General features: G+C 43.8%; 1 protein-coding gene across 1 annotated transcript in view; it reads left to right on the top strand.

Moving 5' to 3' along the window:
* The window catches only part of ncoa1 (nuclear receptor coactivator 1), a 117332-nt gene that overhangs the window by 11979 nt on the left and 77929 nt on the right, over positions 1-27424 (top strand). The window contains exons 6-11 of the mRNA XM_083643275.1: positions 899-1046; positions 2473-3406; positions 11789-12004; positions 16199-16529; positions 25752-25922; positions 26793-26910. Of these exons, the coding sequence (XP_083499401.1) occupies positions 899-1046; positions 2473-3406; positions 11789-12004; positions 16199-16529; positions 25752-25922; positions 26793-26910 (1918 nt within the window). The remainder of the gene's footprint in view (positions 1-898; positions 1047-2472; positions 3407-11788; positions 12005-16198; positions 16530-25751; positions 25923-26792; positions 26911-27424) is intronic.

Raw genomic sequence — 27424 nt, 5'->3', positions numbered from 1 at the left:
CAATCCCAAGCTGCCTTGACCCGCTCTCCTGTAGCTTTGTCACAGCAACTGATATCTCAACATGAGTTGAGTTGAATTCAATATTGAGTTTCATAATGTCTCAGCTCCAGATGCTGTATACGAGCAGTAGTTCTTAGAAGAAGAGGGATTGTGACAGAGCCTCAGTCTGGCTCTTCACAGTACAGCAGTTACAGTCCAACTGCTGAAACCATGGCAACAGTGTTGAGCAGTCCAACCATGTATTCAACTGGATCCCAGTATAAACTGGTTTACAAACTGGTTCCAGGTCCCCAAAAATGGAACTCTGTCACTTTGCAACAAACGATTATTTTCTTTGTCAATTAAGCTGTCTATTATTTTCTCAATTATTTAATTATTTTCTCAATTATTATTATTTTCTTTGCTCTATAAAATGGTGAAAAATGATGATAATTATTTTTATCCTCAAAGCCCAAGATTATGTCCTCAAATGTCTTGTTTTGTCCACAACCCAAATTCAGTTTACTGTTATAGAGTAAAGAAACCAGAAAATATTCCCATTTGGAATCTGAGAATTTTGGCTTCTTTTATTCTTATTATTACTCAAACCGATTAATCAATTATCAAAATAGTTGGCGAATAATTTCATAGTTGATAACTAATCGATTAATCATTACAGCTCTATTATGGAGCCAGCAGACACCCAGCTGACCCAAGGAAATGGTGAGAAGCAGACAGGAAATGAGACTGAACACAGTCTATCTTGTTGTGTGTGTGTGTGTGTGTGTGTGTGTGTGTGTGTGTGTGTGTGTGTGTGTGTGTGTGTGTGTCTCTGTCTGTCTGTCTGTCTGTCTGTCTGTCTGTCTGTGTGTGTGTATATGTGTGCGCAAATGTGCGCGCGCATTGGTATTCCCACCAGTGATGACCCATGGCACAGCTATCAGCCCTCTGTACCGGTTCACGTTAAGCGACGGGACCCCCCTCAGCGCTCAGACCCGCTGCAAGTTCTGCTGCCCCCCAAACCCCGACGTGCAGCCCTTCATCATGGGCATCCACACTATTGACAGGTACTGACACACACATTGCTCTCCTGGCTGCATGACAGGTACTGACACACACATTGCTCTCCTGGCTGCATGACAGGTACTGACACACACATAGAGTACCATATATTTGTAGGCTTACCTCGGAAGTCTGGTTTGTCGGGGGAAAAGGCAGTGGGATTTGCATGAAATGAGGTCTGTGGTTAACAAAAAGTTTATGAAACAGCGGCGTTTGTGTTCAGCAAGATAATCTTCACAAACGAGGATCACTTGTATGACTTTTGAAGCATTTTCTGAAAATCACATTTAAAAAAACGCATTTACGCTTCAAAAGTCATTAAAGTATTCCTCATTTGTGAAGAGTATCTTGCTGAACACAAAGTTCGACCTTTGTTAACCACAGACCTTATTTCATGCATTTAACCAAAATCCCATTACCTTTTACACGTATGAGCTGCAAGTACTACTTCCGGACTCATTCCTGTGGTACTCTATTGTTCTCCTGGCTGCATCACATTGCTGTCTAAACGTGAGGAAATACGTTTTCTTATTTAACCCTAACCCTAACCCTATTTATTATTATTATTATTGTTATTATTATTAATAATACTACTACTACTAATAATAATAATAATAATAATAACTGTTTTTTATTTAGCCTTTATTTAAACAGGTAAAAATACATTGAGGCTGAAGTCTCATTTACAAGTGCGACCATATAGACTGTGGAGGTGTTTATTTGTTTTTCCCAACAGCTGAGACACATTTCCTGAAAGGAGGTTACATTTTCCCCAAACTATAAACACAAAACCAACAACAAGCATTGATATGTAGAAATCTCAAAATTCTATGACAAAATCAAACACTTGTCAAAAACATATCCCATCTAAAGCAAATGTTGATTTCGTATGGCACACAAAAGCCATCACGTAGCTACACAGACACTACTGAATGCCAGGACAAGACTACTGAATACCCATTACACACGTTCAAAACACTACTCTAAAAACCTGTTACTGCCATGAATATGCTTTTTCAGAACAACCTCTATACATGTTGAACTTTGCAACATCATGCTACTGTAATCTTCATAATCAAGGCATGCCTACATCATGCTAAACAAAAAAATATTGAAAAAAATATTTAGAAAAATGGCGGTGGAAGAACTCTTACAATAATTATTAATAATTTGGCATTTCAATTTTAATAAAGCTAATCATAAAGCATGCCTATTTTTAAATGAAATGTCAATACTAGTATGTAATGGTGAATGAAAATTACATTATTGATTTTTCTCATTTTGAGTCAAAATGAGCTAGAAAGCTAAATTCAAATGTACACCGTGTTGAATTTGCATGACATGAGTTTGACAGTGTGCTTCTTCATGCAGTGCCACTAGTGGGCTCCTCACGGTACGTTTCTCTATTTGTCATCCTCTCCTCTCTCCCAGGGAACACAACACTGCTAGCTCTCAGGAAAACACTAACCCCAGCCTTCCACTGACCCTGGGCAGCCTGGCCCAAGCCCCCTCCCGCTCCCCGGCCCTCCCCCCTGGGGGTGACTCGACCCCAGCCCCCGGCCCTCCCACCTCGGGCCCCCACCCCAACAACAGCAATGGCTCCTCCCACGGGCACGGCCCGGCCACGCCCGCGGGCTACCTGACACCAAGTCGGACGTGTCCCCAGAAGGTCAATAGCCCCTCTCCTTTGAGCAGCCCTCTCACAGCCAGCCCTACCTCCTTTATGTCACCTAGACTGTCGCGGCTCCCAGGGAACCCTTTCCCTCCTTCCCCATCAGGAGCTCTGAGCAGCGGGGGCGGCCTCAGCAGGCAGCAGTCTGGTGAGGATGGGAGTAGTGGTGGTGGTGGGTCAGCTGGGACCTTCTCCCTGTCTTCCCCTCTCCATCAGAGACAAGCTGGTACGCCCGCCGGCTCGTCAGCACGCCCTGCTCCAGCAAAACCCCCAGAAGGAGTAGGAGGCAGCGATGGAAGGGCAGAGGACTCGCTCAAAGCTCCCCTTCCTTCTCCCTCGCATCTAGGCAACCCCAGACTCAACCAGCTCCTGGACAGCAACGAGGCGGGAGTCGAATCCAACAACAACAGCAACCACTGCGCCTCATCGCCTCACCCCAACCCCCCTCCAACCCCCCAGTGCCCCGCCTCGCATAGCACCCTGACGGAACGACACAAGATCCTCCATCGGCTGCTCCAGGACACCAGCCCCAATGACACCTCGTCCTCCACTGAAGAAGGAACCAATGGGAAGGAGGTGGAGATCAAGAAGGAGCCTCCCGTCAGTCCAGCCACCTCAGCGCCTCCCAAGCCCAGCTCCAGAGAGCCACAGGACCACCAGCTGCTCCGCTTCCTCCTCGACACAGATGAGAAGGTGACCATTACAAACGCCTTTCACTCCCCCCCACCCGCCAAATTTGTTTTTATTGAAACATTGATCAAATAACTTGTTGCTCTTTAAAAAAAAAAAAAATTATAACAATAGAAGACGGAATTAAATACTGTGGCCATTTACATCTCTACTAACATAATCTTATATAGATTTCATTTAACATCATTTGCAAACAGCAACCTGGTCAATTAGTCAGGCAGGAGTCTGGATGGTTTAGCAGATTAGGGGTTGCATGAACCCGTCGACGTGACGACGCCTCGACACAACTATCAGGTGTCGACCCCTATCGGAGGACATTGAAAAGTCGTCACATGCTTTGAAGACTTGTCTTGCGCTCAAAGCGCTGCCCCAGCCCCCAGGCAGCAGCCTGCGAGACCTGCTCATCTTATCTTGACTTTTTCACACATTTCTCTATATATACTTTTTCTAGATTTATTTGGTAATCAAAGTACTAAGCTATGTTATTTGGCTTATAATATGTGGCTTCGCACGTTCGTTGTTTTTCTCACAATCGGAATACTTTTATTGTTGTGAGCAGGTTCATTGTTTATAGTCTAGTAGAAATTTCTTGGACCCAGAAATGTTGTTTCCTATGAACTTTTATGATTGAAATGTCATCTATAGGCTTATTGGATGAAATTCAACTTGGTTGCTAAAAGTTGCATGTTGGGCAATTAGATTAATTAGCATAATGAGCTAATTAATCGTCACAAACAGGAAATGGCTATAATTCTGCTTGTTGTTGACTTAGAAAGGTGATCTAAGAGTCTAAGTCCATGTTTGTGATGTCCAGAAATTCATCTATCACCATGGTGTAGTCATGCAACCATTCCTCATAAGCATAATTTCCATAAATTATGGAAAAATTGGGTCAAAATCAGGAAATTTTTATATTTTTCACTTTTAGTCAACTTAAAAATGTGATCTTCTCTAAGTCTATCATAGTTTTGATGTCCATAAATTAATCTCTTGCCTTGCTTGCTAAGAGTTGGATTTTGCGCAATTTGTGTCCCTTATTAGCTACGGTAATTATCAAGTAAAGAAGAAAAACAAAAATCGCCACAGACTTCCCAAAGCACTTTATTTCAATGATAATGTACCATAATTATAGTACATATAAAATATAGGAATGTCTAGCCTCATTGTCATGCACTTGAATTTGCATATTAATATAATAAGAACACCAAATTTAATGAAACAAGTGAAAATTCAATAATGGTAAAAAAAAAAAAAGGGCCCAAGTTAGCTTATTTGAAAGATATAAACATGTAGATTGAAATCACAGAATACAAGAAACAGCAATAAGTGCATTTAAAGTTGACTTAGAACAACCACAACCTCACACTCAATGGCCTTCACCCTCTTCATCATCTCTCTCCTCATTCCCTTCAGCCTCCTCACTTTCTATGTCTTTGTCTTCATGTATTGTGAATGGGTTGCAGCAGCGGACCTCCCCTCCTTCACACTTGCAGTAGTCAGTGCAACTGAGACCTGCAGCATGGCAGCTGCAGTTCTTTTGGCTGCAGGCCTTCAATGCACTGCAGCTGCAGCTGGTGACGTCAAGCAATTTAGCTGGAGCCACTGCTTGGGTGGAAACGGCGGGCATGACAACCCCTCCTTTCGCAACCTCCCACCCGAATTTAGTGATGTCTCTAGCCTCTGCAGGTGGTTCCCTCTGATCTGCAGCCTTCCACAACATTACCTGGAGATGTGCACGCAGTATGTGAAGCATCATGTTGACATCAGTTGGAGGAAGCTTTTTAAGTTCAGGTGGCTTTTTCCTCTGTCTGTAGATCTGGTAGCGAGCGTAATTCATCGACTTGGCCTTCTTCTGCCCATAGAGTGTGAGGAAGAACTCAGTTCCTGTATCTTTTAGGTCAGTGTGAGTGGCATCAGGTTCCCCAAGCACTGTAGTAAGACCAGGGATGGGACTTCCTTGAAGTACTTTCAGTGCAGATACCTTGCCCTTTCCACAGGGGTAGGAGACAGTGTCACATCCCAACAATGCATGCATCCCCAGGAGACACTGACATTTGTCACCCAACGCCGTAACTGTGGCATTGATGTCCAGGATTGTGCCATCCCACTTCTCCATCTGCACTGCTGATTGAATGTCGGCCTTCGACGTCCAGTACACTAACAGGACAAATACATCAGTGTCATCACTTAGGATACGTATGATAGGTGCCCCTGCTGTAGCTGCTTGCAGCATGTAGCTAACGAGGGTGATGTCAGCTTCCTCATGCTTGACGAGGCAGTCCTTCTGGTTCACAAGCAGGATCTTATCAGCAGTGAGGTCATATGTGCACAGAAGATGTGATAGTTGTGCCTTGTTTGATGTGCTCTTCATCACTGCCTCTCAATCTGGAAGCGGTGTGTTGATTGTCAGCTTGTACTCAGCTGCACCAACTCCTGCTCATCTTCTCCTCTCATGATCTTTGGAACTGGGCTCATCATTGTAACGGTCAAAGATGACAAGGGTCTCATCAACTCCAGCTGCAGTATAGGCATTGGCGAGGCGTGCTTTGATGCTAGATGCAATGTTGCTGATCGTACCTGCCACAGGCCAGACAATGTGGTAGAGCAGCTGACTTGCATCAACTAGGACAACATTGGGAAGTGGAGCATTTTTATCAGGTACTCCCACTTTCCTGACAAGGACAGACTTGTCACCCTTTCTCAGACAACCAAATTCATCGATGAGTGATGGTGGAACAGGGCTGAGCTCATGATCAAAAACATCTTTCATTTCTATGCCGCGCTGCTGGCCCACGACTAAGAGTCGAGCAAAGAAGGCCTCCATGTCGTAGATGGGCTTGCCTTTAACAGTCATAGCTTTCTTCATCACCTCCATGGTTTTGACTCTCCTCTCAATGGTGCTATGGAAGCCTTCTGGGAGAGACTCTGCTAAATCTTTACTCTGCTGTTCACCAATCTGAAGAGCATTCTGCACATTCACACAGTCTGGAGCCACCTGTCCATTCACAATGTTGTACAGGTTTGCTGATTCTCTTTCAAGGGATGAGAGTGTTTCTGGAACTCCTCCATGATTTTCTCACGGTCCCTTTGATCCAGCGCTCGTCTTCTCTCACCTTCCTCCTTATGTTTGATGCACTGACCTCCAGGGGGGGCTGGTGTGTCCTGACTTATGTACATTTCTTCCACTGTCTGGGAAAGATGGGAACAAATGGGATGGGAATTGATCCACACTGCAACTTGCTCTTCATTGGTTGAGATGCCTTTCAACCCACCTTGTCCTTTCTCTTGTTTAATGTAGGTCTGCTCCCCAAACTGGTCAGCAGGTACAGCAGTTCCACCGTTAGAGTGGCGGCAGACGTGAGCCCCAGCTAACAGGTCCTGCTTGGCCTCATGTGGAAGATTCTGCATAATCCTGAGTACCAGGTTATGTCGTGCATAATTATGGTGCCCAGCAGCAAAGAAGTACAGGACCATCTGCTTGAGGCAGTGCTGCTGTAGGAGGAAGTCTCCCTCTCTCTCTGCACGAAGAAAATGAAGTGCGATGAAGGTGGGACGAATCAGACAGTCCACCCAGAGCCTCAGACAGTCCACCCAGAGCCTGCCTGTAGGGTGCTCACATGCCTTGTCCAGATATTCTGCGATAGCAGCATCAGTTTGCAGCCCATCATTGGGGAGTCAAGTGGAGAGTAGCAGGTGACCAGTGGGAGAAGGGTGGGGAAGGGAGGACTGCACATCGCTGCTCATGAAATCTTTTTTTACATGTTATGAAACATTTGGGGTCGGGGACAAATAAATAGCACAATGAAAAATAAAAACTAAATAATATCTAATACCATGTCGCTTTTAAATGGACGTGGATCCAGATTACGCGGAAAGGTTCCATGACTTAGTTTTGGAAATAAATGAATTTCTGGACATCCAAACATAGGCATAGACTCTTAAATAACCTTTAAATGGACTAAAATAAAAAATATAGCTATTTCCTGGTTTCGGACTAATTATTACACAATGTATGCAAATTATACTAATAAAGAAAGGTTGCATGATTTAGTTATGGCAAGAGATTGATTTCTGGACATCAAAACATAGACTTAGACTGTAAGAGAATCTTTCTAAGTTGACTGAAAGCAAAAAAACCTAGCCATTTCCAGGTTTTGACCACATTTCTACATAATTTATGCAGATTATGCTAATGAGGAAAGGTTGTATTAGCACACCATGGTAACAGATGGATGTCTGGACATCACAAACATGGACCTAGACTCTTACATCACCATTATAAGTTAACTACAAGCAGAATTATAGCCATTTCCTGTTTTTGGTGATTAATTAGCTCATTATGCTAATTACGCGAATTGCCCAAAATGCAACTTTTAGCAACCAAGTTGAATTTCATCCACTAGGCCTATAGATGACATTTCAATCATAAAAGTTCATAGGAAACAACATTTCTGGGTTCACTATAGGCCATATAGGGGTTTCTACTAGACTATTAGCCTACTAACATTACAGGGATCAGCTGAGGTGTGTTCAACTATGAAAATGGTGTGCACAGTTTTCCCAGGCTGAACGTTCATGTTTCCACGCACGTTTCAATGCACCACATTTTGCTACGTGTTGTCGGGGCTGAATTTACCCTCTCACTTTTTTTTTTAGATCATTTTTTGTGGCTATTTTGTAGGGCTGTGCCGATTCACTTATCTCCCGATTCGATACTATCACGATACTTGGGTGCCGATTCGATATATATCGCAATTCTTAAAGCAGCTACGAGCAAGATTTTCGATTGTTATTAAACAGTCTAAATGTAATATTGATGCATCACATCTTAACAATAATAGTAGCTGAGACCAAAGCCGTGTGAATCGGAGATTGCTCTCTTGAAGATTATAGAGTCTGTGTCTGTCTTCCGGCGGCCGGATAGACCAGGAAGTGAAACGAAACGGTTTACGGCAGTTGCCTGCCTTCAACCATTTCGCTCTGCCTAGCAACAGACCATAAACAAGGAGAACGCCATGCTCGCTACATCCAGGGGCTTGCTACTCTCGCGAACAACTCTCGTTATATTCTAACAGTTTGTTTGGAAGTTATTTTGTTATTTTGTGGTTATGGCCGAAGTGGCTGCCGCAAACCGTTTCATTTCACTTCCTGATCTGCCCAGGCCGCAGACAGACTAATCATCTGGCCGATTCACTCTGCGTTCAAGCGAGACTACTCGGCGTTGGTCTCGTCTACTATTAGAGGTAAGATGTGAGGCATCGATATTAAATTTAGACTGTTTAATAACAATCGAAAATCTTGCTCGTAGCTGCTTTAAGTATTGCGATTCTACGATTATTGCGATTCGATATTATGATTTATTGTGATTTTTGTTTATTTTTTTCTTTTATTTTTTCAGTTTGTTTGCTTTTTTACACTAGATTAGAACATGGGAAAAGTTGAATCATACACTAGAGACTGTATATTATATCATGAGTAGGGCTGGGCGATATAGTTAAAAACAGGGGCGGACTGGGATCATAATTCAGGCCGGGCATTAGATACCAAGCAGGCCAGGCCGATATGGGCAGACGCGTGTAAAATTTGGGCCGTTTGAAGCCCAATTTGGGCCGTTTGAAGCTCAATTTGGGCCGTTTGAAGCCAGATTTGGGCCGTCCAATTTTACAATGAGATGCACCCACTTTAACCCTGAAGTGTAATTATTACTTCAGACTAACTAATAAAGTAATAAAACCACTAGTAAACCAGTAGGCGGCGCATGGCCTGCTCTTCAGTGAGTGGCCTGACTGCGGGCATCCAATTTTTTTTGTTTTTGTTTTTGTTTTTGTTTTTTTTGCGATTATCGATTCTGGAATAAAAGATCGATTCAAAAAATCGTGACATTAAAGATCGCGATACTTAGGTGAAACGATTTTTTCTCCCACCCCTACTATTTTGCCTTTATTGTATTAAGTAGACAGGAAAGGTGGGAAGAGAGTGGAGATGACATGTGGCAAGGGACCCCGGGTCGGATTCAAACCCGGCCCGGCCACGCGAAGGATTAAGCCTTAATGGTTTGCGTTCTATCAGGTGAGCCACTAGGACACCCCAAACTCACCCTATCCTGACGGTGTGGCTCATGGTGCGAGTCTGCGAGACGAAATCATGGGACGGAATCCCCAAGAGCTGAGAAGGAAATAGCCTACAGCTGCAGGGAGGAGGGAGGGGATGGTTTGAGGAAGAGGAGAGATAACATTTACAATATACAAATGCAATGTTTTTATCCAGAGTTTAGCCGCCCGCTTCGGACAGGGGTTGCAGTGATAGAGCAGCACCATGATCAAAGACGTGGGAGTCGCTATGTGAACAATATGGTGCGACCCTGGACATTAAAGTCAAACAATATGTGCAGCCCGCGCATCAAACTGTTAGTAGTAACATTACAGTCAGTCTCCCATCATATGAGAGTAGGCTACTTGCCAAGATAGTAAACTTTTCACAAGCCATTAATATTGCCAATCATAACATGATTTGTGTTTATATTGCTCCTGCGTCACGGCCTGCTCATCTCAGTGACCAAGACTACTTTTTTCTTCTTCTTTGCTTACTACTAGTCGACATCGACTCATCTTTATTGGTAGAAAGGTAAACTTGAAAAATATCTGGAGTCATGCAACCCCTATTCACCTTATGTAGCCACGAACCATTTGACCCGGTTGTGTGGTCCTGTGACGACTTCCGGCAAAAAAAAAGATAGAAAAAGAAAATGGCTGGCTGCTCCAATATCATCTAACTCTGAATTAACTAATAATTTAGCCAATTGTATGTAACATACCAAATAAAAGCAAACCACATTCGCATTCCAGGGAATTACGTTAACGTCTGCGGGTCTTATAGACGTAAGTGGCTCGAGCGCTCGGAGGAGAGAAAACTATCTGAAGCTTTCTTTGTTGGAGTCCAGGTATGTTTTACAAGAAAGTGCTCGTCATTGTCGACGATAACGTTATCTGACCTGGCTAACAGTGGATACTCGCTTGCTTGCTGTGTACCGAGCTCAAAGTAGTAGGCTACGTTCTTTATTTTACCCCCTGCACTGTCCGCTACAAAAACAACTCTCTTCTTCATGACGTTCTTTCATATTTGACCGCCGGAAGTGTTAACACGACCCGGAAGAATTTGGCCCACCCCCGCGTCTGAACATAAGGTGAATAGAACATGTTATTTTGGTGCATTTGGTCGTGTCTCTTGGCTTGGGTTGGCAGGCTGCTCCTGGATAGCTTAGCGTGACAGAGCTGGGGGCGGCCTGCTTTCTTGGAGCTGGTGTGGCCTGGGAAGCGACCAAGCACGTTGCAAGTGGCACCCGAACAGGGCCTTTGATGTGTTACTGCAACCAAACAATGTTCCAAAAGCATAGTCTGCTTATTTGCGACTGTTACATTATTCAAACAAGACGGTATTGGATTAAATAGCACACTCCCGAGGCTTCTGGCTGGTAGATTAGCTGGCTATGTTAGCAAGCTAGAATAGAATAGAACAGAATAGAATAGAATAGAATAGAATAGAATATAACTTTATTTGCCATTTCAACACATGGTTGATTGGAAATTGTCTTGGTGCAGAAGTGCTCACATAGAATCACAGGAAACATAGATGCAGAGAGTTCCATACATACAAAAACAAGGAAGTAATAAAAAGGATAATAACAACATTTTAAAAAACAATTCATAGAACCTGTTAAAAAAGCAGAGTGCCACAGGGAGCTAAAAAATGCTCGATAAAAAGTGCTTAAAAAGTATTTAAAAAGAAAGTGCTAAACTATTTTTGCTTTTGGTCATAAAGTGCAAAAAGCCTAGCTGGTGTTGACCCTTCTAGCACAAAGTGCCTGTGCTCTTGGGCTAGAGTTGAGGTGTCGGACAGCCTCATGATATGTGCTGTTTTTGAAACGAGATGTCCTACACCTTAACGTTATTAGCCAGCTAAAACCACAATATCACAATATACATACATATGTATTTGTCTCAGTCATTTTGTTTATCACTTTTGGCTCCAACCAGGCATTTACTATGATAAACACAGGTCTTCTGCAGACAGTTTAATGGTAAAGAGCTAACACAACAAGCTACATACTAAACAACAAGCTATGGTCCCTCCATGAATCATAAGCACTCTAGATTCCCCCCCAATGTCGGTCACATTGTGGAAATGGATCGTGTCTTTGCGACAGTGGCGCAAAAACAATAACACCACTTGGAAATGCTTGGGCGGGACAAAGGTGGGAAAGTTGAAAAGTTGTCTGTATCCACTTTAAATTCATGCATCATGGTCAACTAACTAGGCAAGTCATACATCTTAGTCTTAGTAGCCTTTGGAAGTGCACTCTGTTTGAAAGCTCATTTGTTCTTGAAGGACCTTGGGGACCTGCCACCTCCATCCGCTCTCAGTCTGCAGACAGTCAGAGTGAAGGTGGAGAAGAGAGTGAGCGGTGAGGGAGTGCCCTGTCCCGGGGCTGCGGGAGGTACATCCAAACCTGCAGTGTCCAGTGCCTCAGCTTGCCTTAGCCCCAAGTCCAGCCCCATCGGAGAGAACCGCAGAGACAGCTGCAAGGACGGCCGAGACTCCACGGTACATTTGTTGTCCATTTCACTGTTGATCTGGGTCATGGCGACTGCACAAACTCACGTAGAAAACTGCTTTAGGCCGCTATGCATTCACAGGTGTTTGTTTTTTTCCCCAGCTCTTTGAACTGGCTCTGTACTATTGACTACTACTACTACTATTGGATGTGATGCATCATGGGGTTCGATGCATTCTTGTTCAGCAACAACACTTCAGATCTTAAAAGTTCCTAGAACATGCAAAAACGTGTATTGAGTAGGGATGCACGATAATTATCGGACTGATAAATTATCGGCCGATACAGCCATTTTGCGTCATTATTTATTATTCCGATAATGGCCTTTTTCTGATAAATTAGCAGCCGATAATCAGGCTTTGTATTTCCCTCGGAAACGGAGCTATTGTTGTCGCACGCTCGTGACGTCACAGCTGCGATGGCAGCGCTGTCTGGCCAAACATGGCTGCTGCCAGTATGTTGCTGTTTTTCAGTTTCAAATGATCACAACGATATTGCAATTTGCAATCCATGTACCGCACGGCTTCCGAGAGGAGGGGAAACGTCTAAGCTGGCATTACGTTAAACCAAACCTGGCGATGATGCAGCAGATTTGTTTGTTTGTTTAAGTTAGCTGTTGTCGTTAGCGAGTGTTAGCTAACGTAGCGCGGCCTACACTTCAGGTTCCCCCGCCAGCACTTCATACTCACAGAGCTGGCGTAAACATACAGAAACTAATGGAAACCTCTTTACCCGAAATGAAACATCCAGGGATTGTGTATTTAACTCCAAAAACAACACGCTAATGTTAAAGCTAACCGCGCTAGCTGGGAGTCCCACACTATAAACCTTCAGAGACTTAGGCCTACACTTCAGGCTCCCCCGTTTGGCAGACAAAATGCTTGTGATCAAACAGCCCCGCAAAAGCACTTCATACTCACAGAGCTGGCGTAAACATACAGAAACTAATGGAAACCCCTTTACCCAGGGATTGTGTATTTAACTTTAAAAAAAAACACACAACGTTAAGCTAACCGCGCTAGCCCCACTATAAACCAAAGGGACTTTAGAGTTGAGCTAGCTTAATAGAGCCAATAATAAGGAAAACAAAGGCACAGTCGCGCACATTACATAAAAAGCATCAGTCAACATCACACAGTGTAATTTCTTTAATCTGGTGGCAGCATTATTCAGTAAAAAGTGAAACAACACAGATGGTTTATAGTGCCTGCCCTATTCACTGGGCCCAGGCTACCATTCACTGAGAACTGACACCAATGCAAAATTCGAACAGTTCAGTAACATGACAATAAGAGTCTAAATTACTATGCCTTTTGTTATTGTGTTTTATCTGCAGACTCAGCAGTCATTGGCTTTCGGTTCTATAAAAGCCTTCATTTTTGTATTGACTATAATTGAGTGATACACGTTATTAAAACAATATTTATATCAAAAGTTGTCTTTGTTTTGTCTTCACAGTGATGCAGTTAGATTTGGTTAGGTCAGAGCTATGCTCACTACATCTGCCTTTTTTTTAACTCCAGGTGTGCATAAAATACAGGTTTTTTATTATAATAATTATCGGTTATTGTATCGGTTATCAGCCAGGAGAAGCAGATATTTATCGGTTATCGTATCGGTTGAAAAAAAATCCATATCGTGCATCCCTAGTATTGAGAATCCTCAATTGATTGAGACTGCAAACTTTTGGGCCTTGATGGCACATCGTTATAGATGTTATTTTACGAACAGGATTCACCAGCCCAAAAGAGGAAGGTATAAGCTATAGGGTACAGGGAACATAAACACAAATGAAAATTTAAACTTGATGCAGTGCTGTGATGGGTTTCATTGAAAAATATTTGAGGTACTGTATATTGATATATATATATGTATATATATGAGGGTATTTACATCTACACCCTATATATATATATATAACAAGGCCCGGAAACCACTTCCGCCAAGGGCCTCACCAACAAACCCCCCCCCCCCCCCCCCCCCCCCCCCCCCCCCACACACACACACACACACAAACTCACTACCTCCTCCTAAACTCAACTGAACTCCCCCCCCCCCCCATACAACTGGAACTCATACTGTATCTAATTTAATGCCTGTCTAACTGGGACTGTAAATTCATGTAAATTCCCTGCACATTAATGCCTATTTAACTTAGCCTGTAAATTTCATGTACATTCAATGTAAACTCTTATTTAACTCCGACTGTGAATTCATGTAAATCCACTGCCTATTTAACGTCTATTTAATTCAGTCTGTAAATCTCATGTAAATCCAACGTAAATTCATATTTATCATCCACAGAACACTTCACCACTTATGTACATATTGTATATATTTACTCGATTTGATTCGATTTGATTGCACTTGCAACTTTGCGATTGTCTTTAGTTATCTTCCTACTTCTTATCTCTGTATATTGATGTGACCGCTACGCTGCATACAGACACTAAGACAAATTCCTCGTATGTAACTTGCATACTGTGGCAATACAAGTGATTCTGATTCTGATTTATATATATATATATATATATATATATGGACATGTATGACTGTCAGTTCCATTTCCATTCACAACCATACATGCCTACCCGTGTATGGCTGTTCATAGAACTGATTCCCTTGCATTTATTGATGATGTGACGACTGACAACAGCAGCAAGATTAATTCTGACGTGTTTCTGGCAATATTATCTGCTCATATTCAATCAAATGCTTCAGAACTCATTTGGACGATTGGATGATTATGTTAGTTTGTCCATTACTTTTAGTCCTTTAAAATGTAATTTTAGTCCCTTAACATGTAATGTAATTCCTACACTGTTCGCCTGATGTAGATGTAAATACCCTCAAAACTAAGTAGGTCTTCCAAGGACCCATCCAAGGATCCAAGCACTCACCAAAATCCCCAATGAGATAATATCAGCAATGCTGATAATTGTAATTAGTTTGTGTTTTAATCCAGAATTCTCTTTTTTCTTTTTTCCTAGCTCTCATTGTCAGTGTCAAGGTTTTCTGGTTAGGTTAAAACTAGAGCCCTGCATGGGCCTCAAATCTAGGCCCTAGAACTATATATTTATTTAGTTTTATAATCAAATGGTTAACTTCTTAAATGAGTTTATTTGATTGGTATACCTGCCTATGATATTATAGGCTATTTATGTCCCAAAGCTATAAAAAAAATGGGGGGGGGGTGGGGGGGCGAGGCCCGACCTCTTGGACTTTGTGTCCACTGTAGGCTCAGCTACCAGCTGCAGCCTGCCAGCTTGTGCACACCACTGGCCTAAATAATATGGACAGATCTATCACATTGATCTTGGTCTCCCGTTTGGAGTTGAAACGTTGGCCATCGCCATCTTGATTTTTCGTCAGCGGAGTGGGAGGGAATGGGTTGAGTCCTTCCGCAGCTCAAGTGAGATGGGGGTTTCCCAGAGCCGCAGCTCCACCTGCTATTGGTCTGTGATCTGCAAGCTGCGCGATCACTGGACACGCGATCTGTCAATCACCCCCTTTTCTATCATCTATTCTACTCCCAACGGGCGAGTTATATAAAAATGTGTTATGAAACTGAAAAGGTGAAATTAGCTATATAGACCAAAACCATGTTTTTTCCCTGCCTGGAAAGTTGTTTAATCCTGTTCCAAAGTCAGGCATTTTAACATGGGGGAATGCCTACTGCCCCCGACGCCTAGTGGCCATTTGAGGAACCACAGCTTTTCAATTCACTTCCGCGTCATCAGAAGGAAGCCGGGGGGGTTGGCCACTGGTGCACACATACCCGATTTTTCCCCCGCACGTAGATGCCTGCTGTCGCCAGGCTGCTCGCTTGGTGCTGCAGCTTTATTGGGTGTCTTGCTATCTTTCTGTCTTCAATTGGTCGATTTCAAATTGGGCCCTCCTTGCGTCACTGCCGTCCACCACTCATCAAATACAAAATGAATGGGCAGCAGCAGCAGCAGGGGTCTGCATGCAAAAAAACTTGCCGTTACTGTAGACTCAGCTACAAGCTGCAGCCTTTGAAGTCCTCTGATTCTGTCACTGATTCTCTGCCCCCCCCACTCTCTCCCACCCACTACGCTTTCATACTTTTTTTCTTCCTCTCTCGGTTACATCACTTATCCTTCCATCCGTTCTGTTTCACCGCCTCCCTCGCTATCCCCTTCTTTCTATTGAACCCCCCTCAGTTTTCTGGTGGCCCCGCTGACCTGGACCCTCTCAACCAGCTGCTGCCTGGCCTCAGGGGCCCAGTCGGGGCCAAACAGGGCAGCGAGGACTCCGCAACCCCTGGAGCAGGCCCCCAACTCCAGTCTCCGGGCCCCCAGGCCCAGCCTCAAGCTCAGCTCCAGTCGCCCATACCTCCGCTCCAGTCACCCCAGTTGCATTCCCCGTCAGCCCAGCTCCGCTCGCCCTCCCCGCAGCTTAAGCTGCAGTCACCCACTCAGCCCCAGCCCGGAGAGGCCAACACTCCCCGCAGCGTGACTGTGAAGAGAGAGCCTCCCGGCACTCCTAACAGAGGTACTGGGGCTGGGGAAGTGGGTGGTCCTAACAGAGGTACTGGGGCTGGGGAGTTGGGTGGTCCTAACAGAGGTACTGGGGCTGGGGAGTTGGGTGGTCCTAACAGAGGTACTGGGGCTGGGGAGGTGGGTGGTCCTAACAGAGGTACTGGGGCTGGGGAGGTGGGTGGTCCTAACAGAGGTACTGGGGCTGTGGAGGTGGGTGGTCCTAACAGAGGTACTGGGGCTGGGGAGGTGAGTGGTCCTAATAGAGGTACTGGTGCTGGGGAGTTGGGTGGTCCTAACAGAGGTACTGGGGCTGGGGAGGTGGGTGATCCTAGCAGAGGTACTGGTGCTGGGGAGGTGGGTGGTCCTAACATAGGTGCTGGGGAGTTGGGCGGTCCTAAGAGAGGTACTGGGGCTGGGGAGCTGGGTGATCCTAGCAGAGGTACTGGTGCTGGGGAGGTGGGTGGTCCTAACAGAGGTACTGTGGTTGGGGAGGCGAGTTGCCCGAACAGTGGGAAGTGTTTAGCTCATCATGGCTGACCAATTTGGGGCCCGCAGGCAAAACTTTGTCCACGCTGAGTTTGTTTTGGCCCTCCATGGTTTTGAAAGAAAAAAAATCACGGCCAATATTACTGTCTTTCAGAGGCTGTGGCAAGCTAATTTTTAAAGCTAGCTTGATGATACTTTTACCATATGAAACTAGAAGACCTATTTTAGATTTGGAATATAAATTGTCCATAAAATAATATATTTTAATGTAATTATGCCTCTGCCGGCGATAGCCAGGCCGGGTTGTCCGTCCGTACGTACAGTGGTCTGCAGAACTGGGAGGGCCCAACGCTGCGGCGTTGCAGCGGCCTCCCGTGGCCTGCCGCGGCTTCCCGGAGTATTTTTCTTCACCAGCAGCTGCAGTGCGCAAAAGAGCCGCCAGGTGGCACGTGTGAGCAGTCTCTACAGGCGGAAGTCACCTGTGCGTTCGTTCCAAACATTTCCATCTTTGAAGCACCTCAAAGACAGAGTGACTTGTAACGTTACAATAATTCAAGGTGAGTGAGTTTCAATTCATGTTAAGGTTAATGTTCAAACACCAGCTGTTTGCATATTTCCCAGAAAGCTATAACTTTTTACACATACAGCCATGGGGTGTATATAAACCCCTCGCAAATACTGCATGATATAGTGAAGTGGGGGAAGTTTGACCATAACAACACTGCACGCGGTTTCTTTACCAAAATGCTTTGCATTGCAGATTGAATAATAAAAAAAGCAAACTGGTCAACGTGACGCGAGGGGGACGTGCGGGCGGCATTAAACGAACGCACCCAAGTATGTTAGAGAAGCAGTATAGCGGAGGGGAGGCGGACCTCTGAGCCTTCCTCATCGGACCATCGTGATTAATTACCTGTTTGAATTACAAATTTGCAGATTTAATCGTAAAAAAGGCCAATTCCACTCAACGTAACGCTCGTGGGAGGTGCAAGCGTTGTTGAACAAGCGCGCCCTAAGTAGCCTACAGTGTCAGTGCAGTTCAGACTGGGGAGGCGGACTAGCAGATTCAGCAGAAGTAATTTGTGTTGTGGAAAATGTTTTTCACATTCTTTCCTGTTTTAAACCCAATGTGAGTAATGAACAGGTCTTCAACTGTGAATTCAACTCGCCTATTTGCATGAAGTCGCTTCCATTACATCCATGCTGCTGCTGTGTTTATCTCTCTCCAATAGCGTTAGGTTCAAAGCCACACGATAACTAACGTTATCCGCCAGTAATTCTCCCTGTTTTCTGCCAGCAACACACACGTTGTTGGTCAGGATCTGTATCGTTAACGTTATTTGTTTTGGCCTATCAATATTACTGGGAGTGATATAGTGCTTAGTTCAGCCGCTTGACTGTACTTATTAGTAGCCTATCCAGTGGTGTCTCTCATGCAGAGATCAGCTGTCAGTTTGTGAACGTGCAGCGTCGCAGCCAAACAGTAGCCTATCGCAGCTACTTCATAAACCAATTAATGAATTCATAAATACCACCGCAATGGCTATTTGGTTGACATCGCACCCTCGCAACCCTAATCACATATATTATTTTGTTGTTGTTTTTCAGGACAACCCTCCCTTGCTGACGAGCCTTCAGTGAGACAAAGTGCTCCACCCTCCAAGCTACTGTACTGTAGCCTACTTGCCGTGCTGGGACCAGACGAGAGCATTTTCAAGAATAAAAGTTGAAACAAACAATACTCATTGACAGAACAGAAGGCAATCATTTGATCTGAAACACTGCAATATCATATCACTGAGCTTAAAGAAAGGCTCAACAGTGTGAATGAATGAAATATAAAACAGGTACTGCTGCTAAATTAAATTGCAGCCACTGTACATTACACATAACCTCTGTTAATATGTATGCTGTTAATTAACAGTCTATTCTTGCTGAAACGCGTACGTTGTTGCAGTGTTTGAAACAGGAATAAAACCCTCAAAGGACATTTTTTGAGTGCTAGATCCTTCTCTCTGCTGCCGATAGCTGATAGCTGCCGATAGCTGATAGCTGCTGATAGCTGCTTTGAACATTGTGAATAGCAATGCCCTTCCCCCCAGTCCTTTGTTTTGCTAATTCACCCTGCCACCCTGCAGACACTGAGAAGGTTTTTGTTTTAGAACAGGTTTTCAACGTGACGCGTTTTCTATACACAAACTGGATTTCCCCTGTTTCCCATATAAGTAAAATAGCCTAACAATAAGATATATAGGCCGCTACAGTAGGACAATTTGAACAAACGGTGACTAATCTGCATGGCATTCCATCAGTGAAACATGATTTTATTGAACAGAAGAGGCTGGTTGGCCACAACAGGGTGTAATATTGACACTGGAAATAATGTAGCCCATGTGTTTTTTTTGTAACTTTATTTTTAAGGTTTTTGTTTTAGAACAGAGTGCATCATTTTCCAACATTTCTCCACATGAGTGACAGTTTTACAAATGCAAACTCACAAAAAAAAAAAAAAAAACATTCAGGTCATCATGATGGGTGTTACAGATCAATTCTTAGTTTTTTAATAGTTAGCTTTGTGTTAAGTTATGTTGTTCGGTTACTTGTTCCAATCAGCTTCAGAGAGAGAGAGAAGAATAGAGCGAAAAATAGAGAGAAAAAATGGAATGAGACATGCATGTATAATATATAATACATTCAATGTGAAAATAAACATGGGCCTTCCTCAGCGTTGGTCTTTGACTGAAACGTTCGTTGCTGCTGCCCAGGTACATGAGGAAATAAATCAACAAAAAGACATTTGGAGTGCTGGCTTTTCTCTTGTTCATATCTCGTGCTTGCCCTGCACCCAGTGAGTTTTTAAATATTTTCGAGTGTGCTTGCAACCTGACTTTCTACTTAATATTTCTAGTGTGGACATAGGAGGTTGTTGTACAGAATTGTTAAGTCGTGTCAAAATAAAACTTCTAAGTTGAAAATACTTGAAAAGGTGCCTTTCTGGCTTCACTTTCAGCTATTCAAAACCCAGTATTAATTTGATCTCTGAGATTATTTTTAACCAGTAATCTTGGATTGCTGGGCATTTCCAAAATATGTGATAGTGATCAGCCATTGAATTATTGCATTTTCTCCAGCAATTACCGGATTCTGGTCTATCGTTCTGTAAATATTTTCTTATTGGAGTAATAAAAAAATCTGATAAGGTTCTTCCATGAAAATTCTCTCCATTGAGCCCATGTGGTTTTAAGGAATGGATTGAGCTGATGACAAGAATGGCAACTTGAATTTGAGGTCTTCATACTTTTCCTCCGTCATGTTCATGAAGTAGGTTCTTGATGGATGTCTGTAGCAATCATGTCATGCTGTCTGACTCAGCTGCTTCTGCTCAGTTGAACATGGAGCTGTACGATGCTGTGATTTACTGAAAAAGAAATTAAATTATTATTATTATTACTACCTACAAAATAATAACAAGCCCATACATCATCTTCTTTCTGTTAGCAACCGAAGCAGTTTGTTTACAAACAACCTGATCTTTATGGAACCTATGTTAAGTCCCACTATAAACCATTATCTGTCGTCGTTTCACGTTTTACTGAAAAATGCTGCCACCAGATTAAAGAAAAGACCCTGTGTGATGTTGACTGATGTGTTTTTTTAATGTAATGTGCGCGTTAGTTTTCTTAATTCCCTGATTGAAAAACAGCATGGCTCAGACGACAAGCTAGCTCCATATGCAGCTCCAGTCCAAAACAGAGCTATCTACTGTAGATTGATTAGCGTTACTGTAGCTACACCATGATGCATGACCGCGCATCAGTCAATATCACATAGGCCTAAATGTTTTCTTTAATCTGGTGGGAAAAAAATGCAATCAAAGTTAAAACGACACAGATATTATGGTTTACACGGGACTTAGATTTAGCTCCCATTAGCCATGTTCAGCCACTTCACTTTATGGCTACTACCCTCCATAAGCAGACTACAGGCATCAGATAGGCTACCAAATAGCCTACCAACAGCACAGAACCATGTTCCTTGAGGAAACGATTAGCGGTACCATGGGGTTAATCACTGTTAACGTTACACATTCAGTTGCAGTTATCTAACGGTGGCATGGCAAGCCTTAGCAAACTCCCTAATGTTAGCGTATGATGCTAACGTTAGCTAACACAGGCCTGCTGTAGGCGACAATCTCATAATCTCCTGGCGGAGATAATAATAACAAGCCCATACATCATCTTATTTCTGTTAGGCTACTACCATAAGCAGAAATGATGTCTTACCTTCACTGTTGTGTTACAAATTTGATGGATGAGTACACACTGTAGCCTATTTCCACAGCGCTGCGTGGCATAACATACTATTATTTATTTATTTATTTATTTATTTACCGGTATTAACGTTAGACAGCCTTCTTCTTCTTTGGTTCACTCCAGGCACTTCCTGTTGAGTCAATGAACAGAAATAGTGGACAGCGCCACTCTGCCATTTTAACCGTGTTGTGGTCACACAGTGTGTCGTTTCTCAGGTGATTCAGCAGATTCAGGTGATATGCTGCCACCTAGCGTCTAATAAATATTACTGCAGCCTAATTGTTTTCATCAAAGCGGCACACCGCGGGAAAAGGCAACGCCACCTCCCCCCAACTCTGCAGACCTCTGTATGTCCGTCCGTACGTCCGTCCGATGTTTGTTAACGCGATATCTGAGGAATGCCTTGAGGGAATATCATCAAATTTGCCAAAGAATATTGAAGACAACAGTCGACAACTGTATGCTTTAATTTAGACAATAGCACCATTTTGGCGCGAAAACGACTCCTGGCCAATGAGAGCAACAACAACAAAGACAGGCCAAAATGGCTTCTCTGTGCGCTTACAACTTATTTTAAGTCATTTGATAACGTTAGCCATAGAGCCATCCACAAACTTTCTTTGGCGATAAACACACAACACAGACAGACAAACAGACAGACGGACGGACGGACGGACACACACACACACGCACGCACAGACATGTTGTTAGATATGAAACTCACCCCAACAAGATAATCTCACGGGAAACACTTAACATTACAGTTGGCATTCCTTGTGAATAAAGTTTTAAAAAGTTAATCCGCACAGATGCCTTTCAGCATTCGTGTTGTCCTGGGTTAATCAGGGAGCTAGTTGCATTAGCTAAAGCAGTCAGACCATGCCAGAGAGACGACAGTCCCTGGCAGTGGGAGGGGGAAACAAAGGATCTCGTGGCTACTCCGATGTAAACAAAAGCCGAATAGCCAATCCAGGGGCGGAGCGACCCTATCAGCCCGGGGGGGGTGAAGCTCTTAGGGGGGCCGTTCCGTAACTTAAAAAAACAAGCCCAGCCGTGTCTCTCTGCGTTCACCCATTGCAGAGATATTGCAGGATGTTCACGCTGGTCACAGGTTATACTTTCCCGGCAAATCTGGCGGATGTGACGTTTTGCATGTTCACGAGCCTGCCTCTTGTCCTCATGGCTCCGTCGGAAATACCAACGACAGCTAACAGGAAGTGGCAAACGTTACGTTCGTCGCTAGCTGCCAGCAAAAGCAAACAACAACACAGACTCCAGAAAAAGTCCACACAAAAATAAATAAATATTTATCTAGTGAAGCCCGTCTGCCCAGACAGCAGCAATGGGACCGACATCGGGGGGAAACTAGAGTCGGGACTGTGTTTTCGGTTCATGGAGGGACCTTGCTGCTTGTAGCTACTGTAATGTGGTTTTGACCAGATAACGTTAGCTGCTTGCTAATGGATTTACCACCTGGTCAGAAACTCCGCTAACATTACCGTCTTGTGTGAAGTGATGCAACATTCGCAAATATGCCTAAGGTTACTACCGTTATGCTTATGGTCATGGAACATTATTGTTTGACTGCAGTTAGCTGCGGTGGTGAGACTGCCTATAACGTTAGCTTGATGCTCTACGCGGCTAACTAATAGATGGTTACATGCTGCCACTCCGACGTGCTGCCACTCCGATGTTCTGCCACTCCGAAATATCGGCACTCAGAAAGGGGGTCTATATTCCCCGTTTTTCACTAACCTCTCCCAGCCCCCACGCCAAACCTAACCTCCCCCCATGCCTAAACCTAACCTCCCCCAGACCCTAACCCAAAACCTAACCTCTCCCACCCCCACGCCTAAACCTAAGGTCGGCATTGCGGCTTCTAAGGTGAACGACCGCCAGTCCGAATAATGGAAGTTAACGTTCGGAGTGGCAGGGCTTCGGAAAGGCAGACAGTTGCCCTAATAGATTTAGCTATATTTATAGAAATTACCACCAGCCCCACTAATAACGTTACCGTCTTGTGTTGATAATGAATGTAACAGTCGTAAATATGCCTAACGTTACTGTCTGTTATGCTTATGGTACATTGTTTGACTGTTCCGTTTGGTCAATTGTCAAAATGACAGTTCTTCCCATGCTAGACTATGGTGAAGCTAGATGTTATCTATCGCTCTGCCATCCGTTTAGCTACTAATGCCCCTTTCAGAACTCACCACTGCACTTTATATTCCTCTGTAAACTGGCCATCCCTACACACCCGTCGTGAAATACACTGGTTCATGCGAATCTACAAAACTCTCCTTGGTCTGTCACCCCCCCTACCTGTGTAGTTTGCTGCAAATTGCACCTGCTGCGTACAACACCCGTTCTGCAAACCTCATCCTGTTGAATATCCACGTTATCGATGATTATTTATAAAAAATCTCATTGTGTAAATAATTTGTGAAAGCACCAATAGTTAGAGAAGGAAACCTCTCTTTGCATTTTATTTTGGTTGGTGCTTTAATAAAAGTACTTGTGCTCACATGTGGCTTTGATTTACCATTGCAAATTTAGCCCAATTTGTAGAAAATGCATTTGTGAACAGGTCTAATGACAAATATGGAATATCACCCAAGGAAATACCACGGTTTAATGCCAACCGATAAACCATACAGATTTGTTGTAATTGTAAACACAAAAAAGGGAGCAGAGACATGGTTTTCAAGTATAACACAATGTACAACTTTTATTCAAAGACAAGGTGAAAAATATAGTTGCATTCACCTCAGACAAGACTGGACACTACGTTAAAGTCTGAAATGTACCTAGATTTGCTAGAAGAATTTACATTTCAGCTTGTCACCTGATGTCAGTACAGTACTAGGAGTGCATTAACGTTAATATTTATATTATCGTTAGGTCAAACACGCCTTAACGTTATGAGTGCGGCCGTTTGTCCATGATCAAGTCTAGCATTTCGGTATATTCAGTGTGTGTGGAAAGGATAGTTAGGCTAGCATTATTAGCACAGATGGCTATGTAAAACGCTATTTACAGTCCATGGTCAAATGTTAGCAGTGACCACTGACAACTTCATTTACTCACCGAAAAAAGCGGAAACCACCCTTCTTTGAGGTACGGTTAATACAGCCAACTACATCGCAAGAAGGCATATTTACTGTCCAATATTGACTAAAAGCCACAACCCCTCAGCTGAATTCACGTTGGATTATAATATCAAGCCTTGATCCATTTTTATTTTACTCCTTAGCAGTGTGGATCATACACGTATAGTCCTCTTTGAAATGGCGACTGCAAACTCCCAGATCCAAACGAGCTGTAATGTAGCTGTTCTGCTAGCTATGCTTGCTAATGCTAGCTACTCAGAGTAGCCAAGCCAAATTCCTTCTTCTTCTTTTTCTTTGAGTTTTATGGCGGTTGGCAAACATATATATGTGCATTACCGCCACCTACTGGAGTTTGATATCAGCCAAATGCCTGAGGGGTGGGCGTGGACTTAGAAAACCACGAGCCCAGTGCATTGTGGGAAGTGGAGGATTTCTGCAAGTGGCAAGTGCGTCACGCGGACGTCACGCTGGGATTACACTTGTGCTCGTCACACTAGGATTACATGAGGTGGGTGAGGTCACTAGGATAGCGCGTGGTGCGAGGCAGCGTGTCTGGTCTTCATCTTGAAACTAGGTCGAGACCACCATTTGTGACTTTGGTGGAGCCTTCGATTGTGACTTTGATTTTTGAGTTCTGCCCTCACTCTCTCCTGGGATTATTCCCAGGCCCGGGAGCCACTCTTATAATGGGCCCGGACCTGTTATATAGAACTTGCTTGACTGTGGGGGACACTGGATGCGGGATGGAGCTTTGCTCTATTTTTTGTTGTGTATTTCTTTCTTCCTTCTTTTCTTTATTTTATTTCTTTTTCTCTTCTTCTATGCTTGTTTTTTGTACTTGTTTAAAGAAATAAAATAAATACTTGATCACAAAAAAAGAATATATTTTTCTGTTAGAGGTAGAAACACAATTCGCTGTCAAATACACTGTCAAGACGTGGCTGTACATGACAAAATCTTATGCCTTAATTGGTAGATAAATTTTCTTAAAAAAAGTTTAACCTTCATTTGACTTCCATTCATTTGATTTAAGAAAAACTTGTTATGTTGCCTTGTTCTGATGCTTTGACCGTGTTGATGATACTATGATGATAAAAAATAGCAATCAATTCTACAATAAATATGGAATCAATCAAACCTCATCATTTGTATCAGAGATTGAAGTCACTGATGGTGACTGGTCCATATCCCATTTTTAACAAATGGCCAATATTGGCCTGATATATGGGCCTAACCCTGCCATCATGAATATCATACAGTATATGTGTGTTTGCCTCAGTGGCTTTTGTACCGGTAATCTTGTTCATGTGTGTGTTTGTGCCCCAGGGCTCAGTGATGGTGGCCCCCCTTCTGGCTGCAGCCTCCAGAGTCAGTCACCCTTTGATTTCTGCAGCCCCCCCACTCCAAACCAGACCCAGGGACAGGGAGACGCCTTCCAGATGCCCAAAGATGGCGACAGCCCCTTTCCAGAGGCAGAAGTTATCAACCCATTCACTGGTACAGTATGGAAGGAGTAGCTCAATTATTTTTTAACATGAGTTGTTGAAGTCTGGCTATATTCGACCCGGGCCTTATTTTCCCATATTTTTCCAAATACGGATTAATTCTGACCAAAATCTCGTCAGTTGCTTCACGATTAGTCTCACTGGGCAGCCTCCCCTCCCTACCATGAGAGGAGTCTGGCGCCACGGAAACAGGCAACTGGGATAAGCCCTCCCCTGCTCTACAGCTGCTCCCCATTGGAGTGACTGTCTCAGTCCCTGCTGGATGTCCGCTCCCGGCTTATTACAAACTCTGTCATTGGCTCCGAACATGTCAATCAGAGCGGCTTCCGCTCCCTCCTCCCTGTGTGTCGCTGTAAATAGTGCCCTGCCAGTGAAAACAACAACGCTAACTAGCTAGCAAGCTAACGGTAGAAACCTACACGCTAGCTCGTTGCTACACGCTGAAAACGGCAAGTTGAATTGTTGGAAACTATTTTCCGAGGGCACTGCTGCTAAGCGCCGCCCATCGCAATCCCACTATGGAGACCTGCGGTGCCAGACTCCTCTCATGGTAGGGAGGGTAGGCTGGCCAGCGAGACTACTTCATGATAGATCTACTCCAAACAGGCCAATGAACAAAGTCCAAAATCAACCCCAAAGCAAACAAGAATAAAAATGATCTAAAGCCATGGCTTTCTCATGCAGTTTTGGTGCTGTCTTGGCCATTGCTTTAAACTTTCTTTTGTATGTGTGTTTGAATCATGACTACAGTAGCAATTCAAAGTGGAGATGTAATGCTCAGGTACATGGGGTGCCAATTTATTGTTCAGGTACATGGGGTGTGAAGTGCTCACCAGAGATGTGTGTTGTATTTCTGTTTCAGGCCTAGCCAAGTTGGAGGTGACAGACTCCCAGTTTCAGCCTCTAGCTCTGTCTGACACCCTGTCCTTTGATGGTGGTCTGGGAACCCCGATACAAGCTCCCCTGGCTTCACCACAAGAGTAAATATCACTGCACTCTCTTTGTATTTCTGTGTAACCTTTATAAGTGGTACAGTCGCTTCTATAAGTTACTTTGTGTGTCCATCCGTTATGGCAGAGATGTGGGCACGGGATTTGAGCAGTGCGCCAAGATGTGCACACGAGATGTAGCCTAGATCGCCCACCCCAATCCGCAACCCACCGAGTGCGGGTGACCACAGCACCGGCAGCCTCACGGGAACTAGTCTGTGGGGGGACACAGAGGACCAGCGAGCCCATATCAGCTTTCTGGAACTCAAGGCAGTTTTTCTCTGAACATGAACGTTAATAGCGGGCACTTATCACCCAATAGCCTAATGCAGTATCATCTCCTAGATGCATTTTAACTTTCAAACTATCAGATGGAGGAAAATAAACCATTCAACTTTTACTTGTTTACTCACCAGTTTTATAAAAAAGGTGAGAAGATTCTCACCAGACTACACTTCTTGATCAGGGGCCAGGGCGGCTCGAGAAAAGGTCTTGTCAAATCTGA

Source organism: Poromitra crassiceps, assembly GCF_964638095.1.
Source record: "Poromitra crassiceps genome assembly, chromosome: 9".
In the NCBI taxonomy this organism is placed as follows: Eukaryota; Metazoa; Chordata; class Actinopteri; order Beryciformes; family Melamphaidae; genus Poromitra; species Poromitra crassiceps.
The sequence above is the reverse complement of the archived record's forward strand: the minus strand, read 5'-3'. Positions and strand labels throughout refer to the sequence as shown.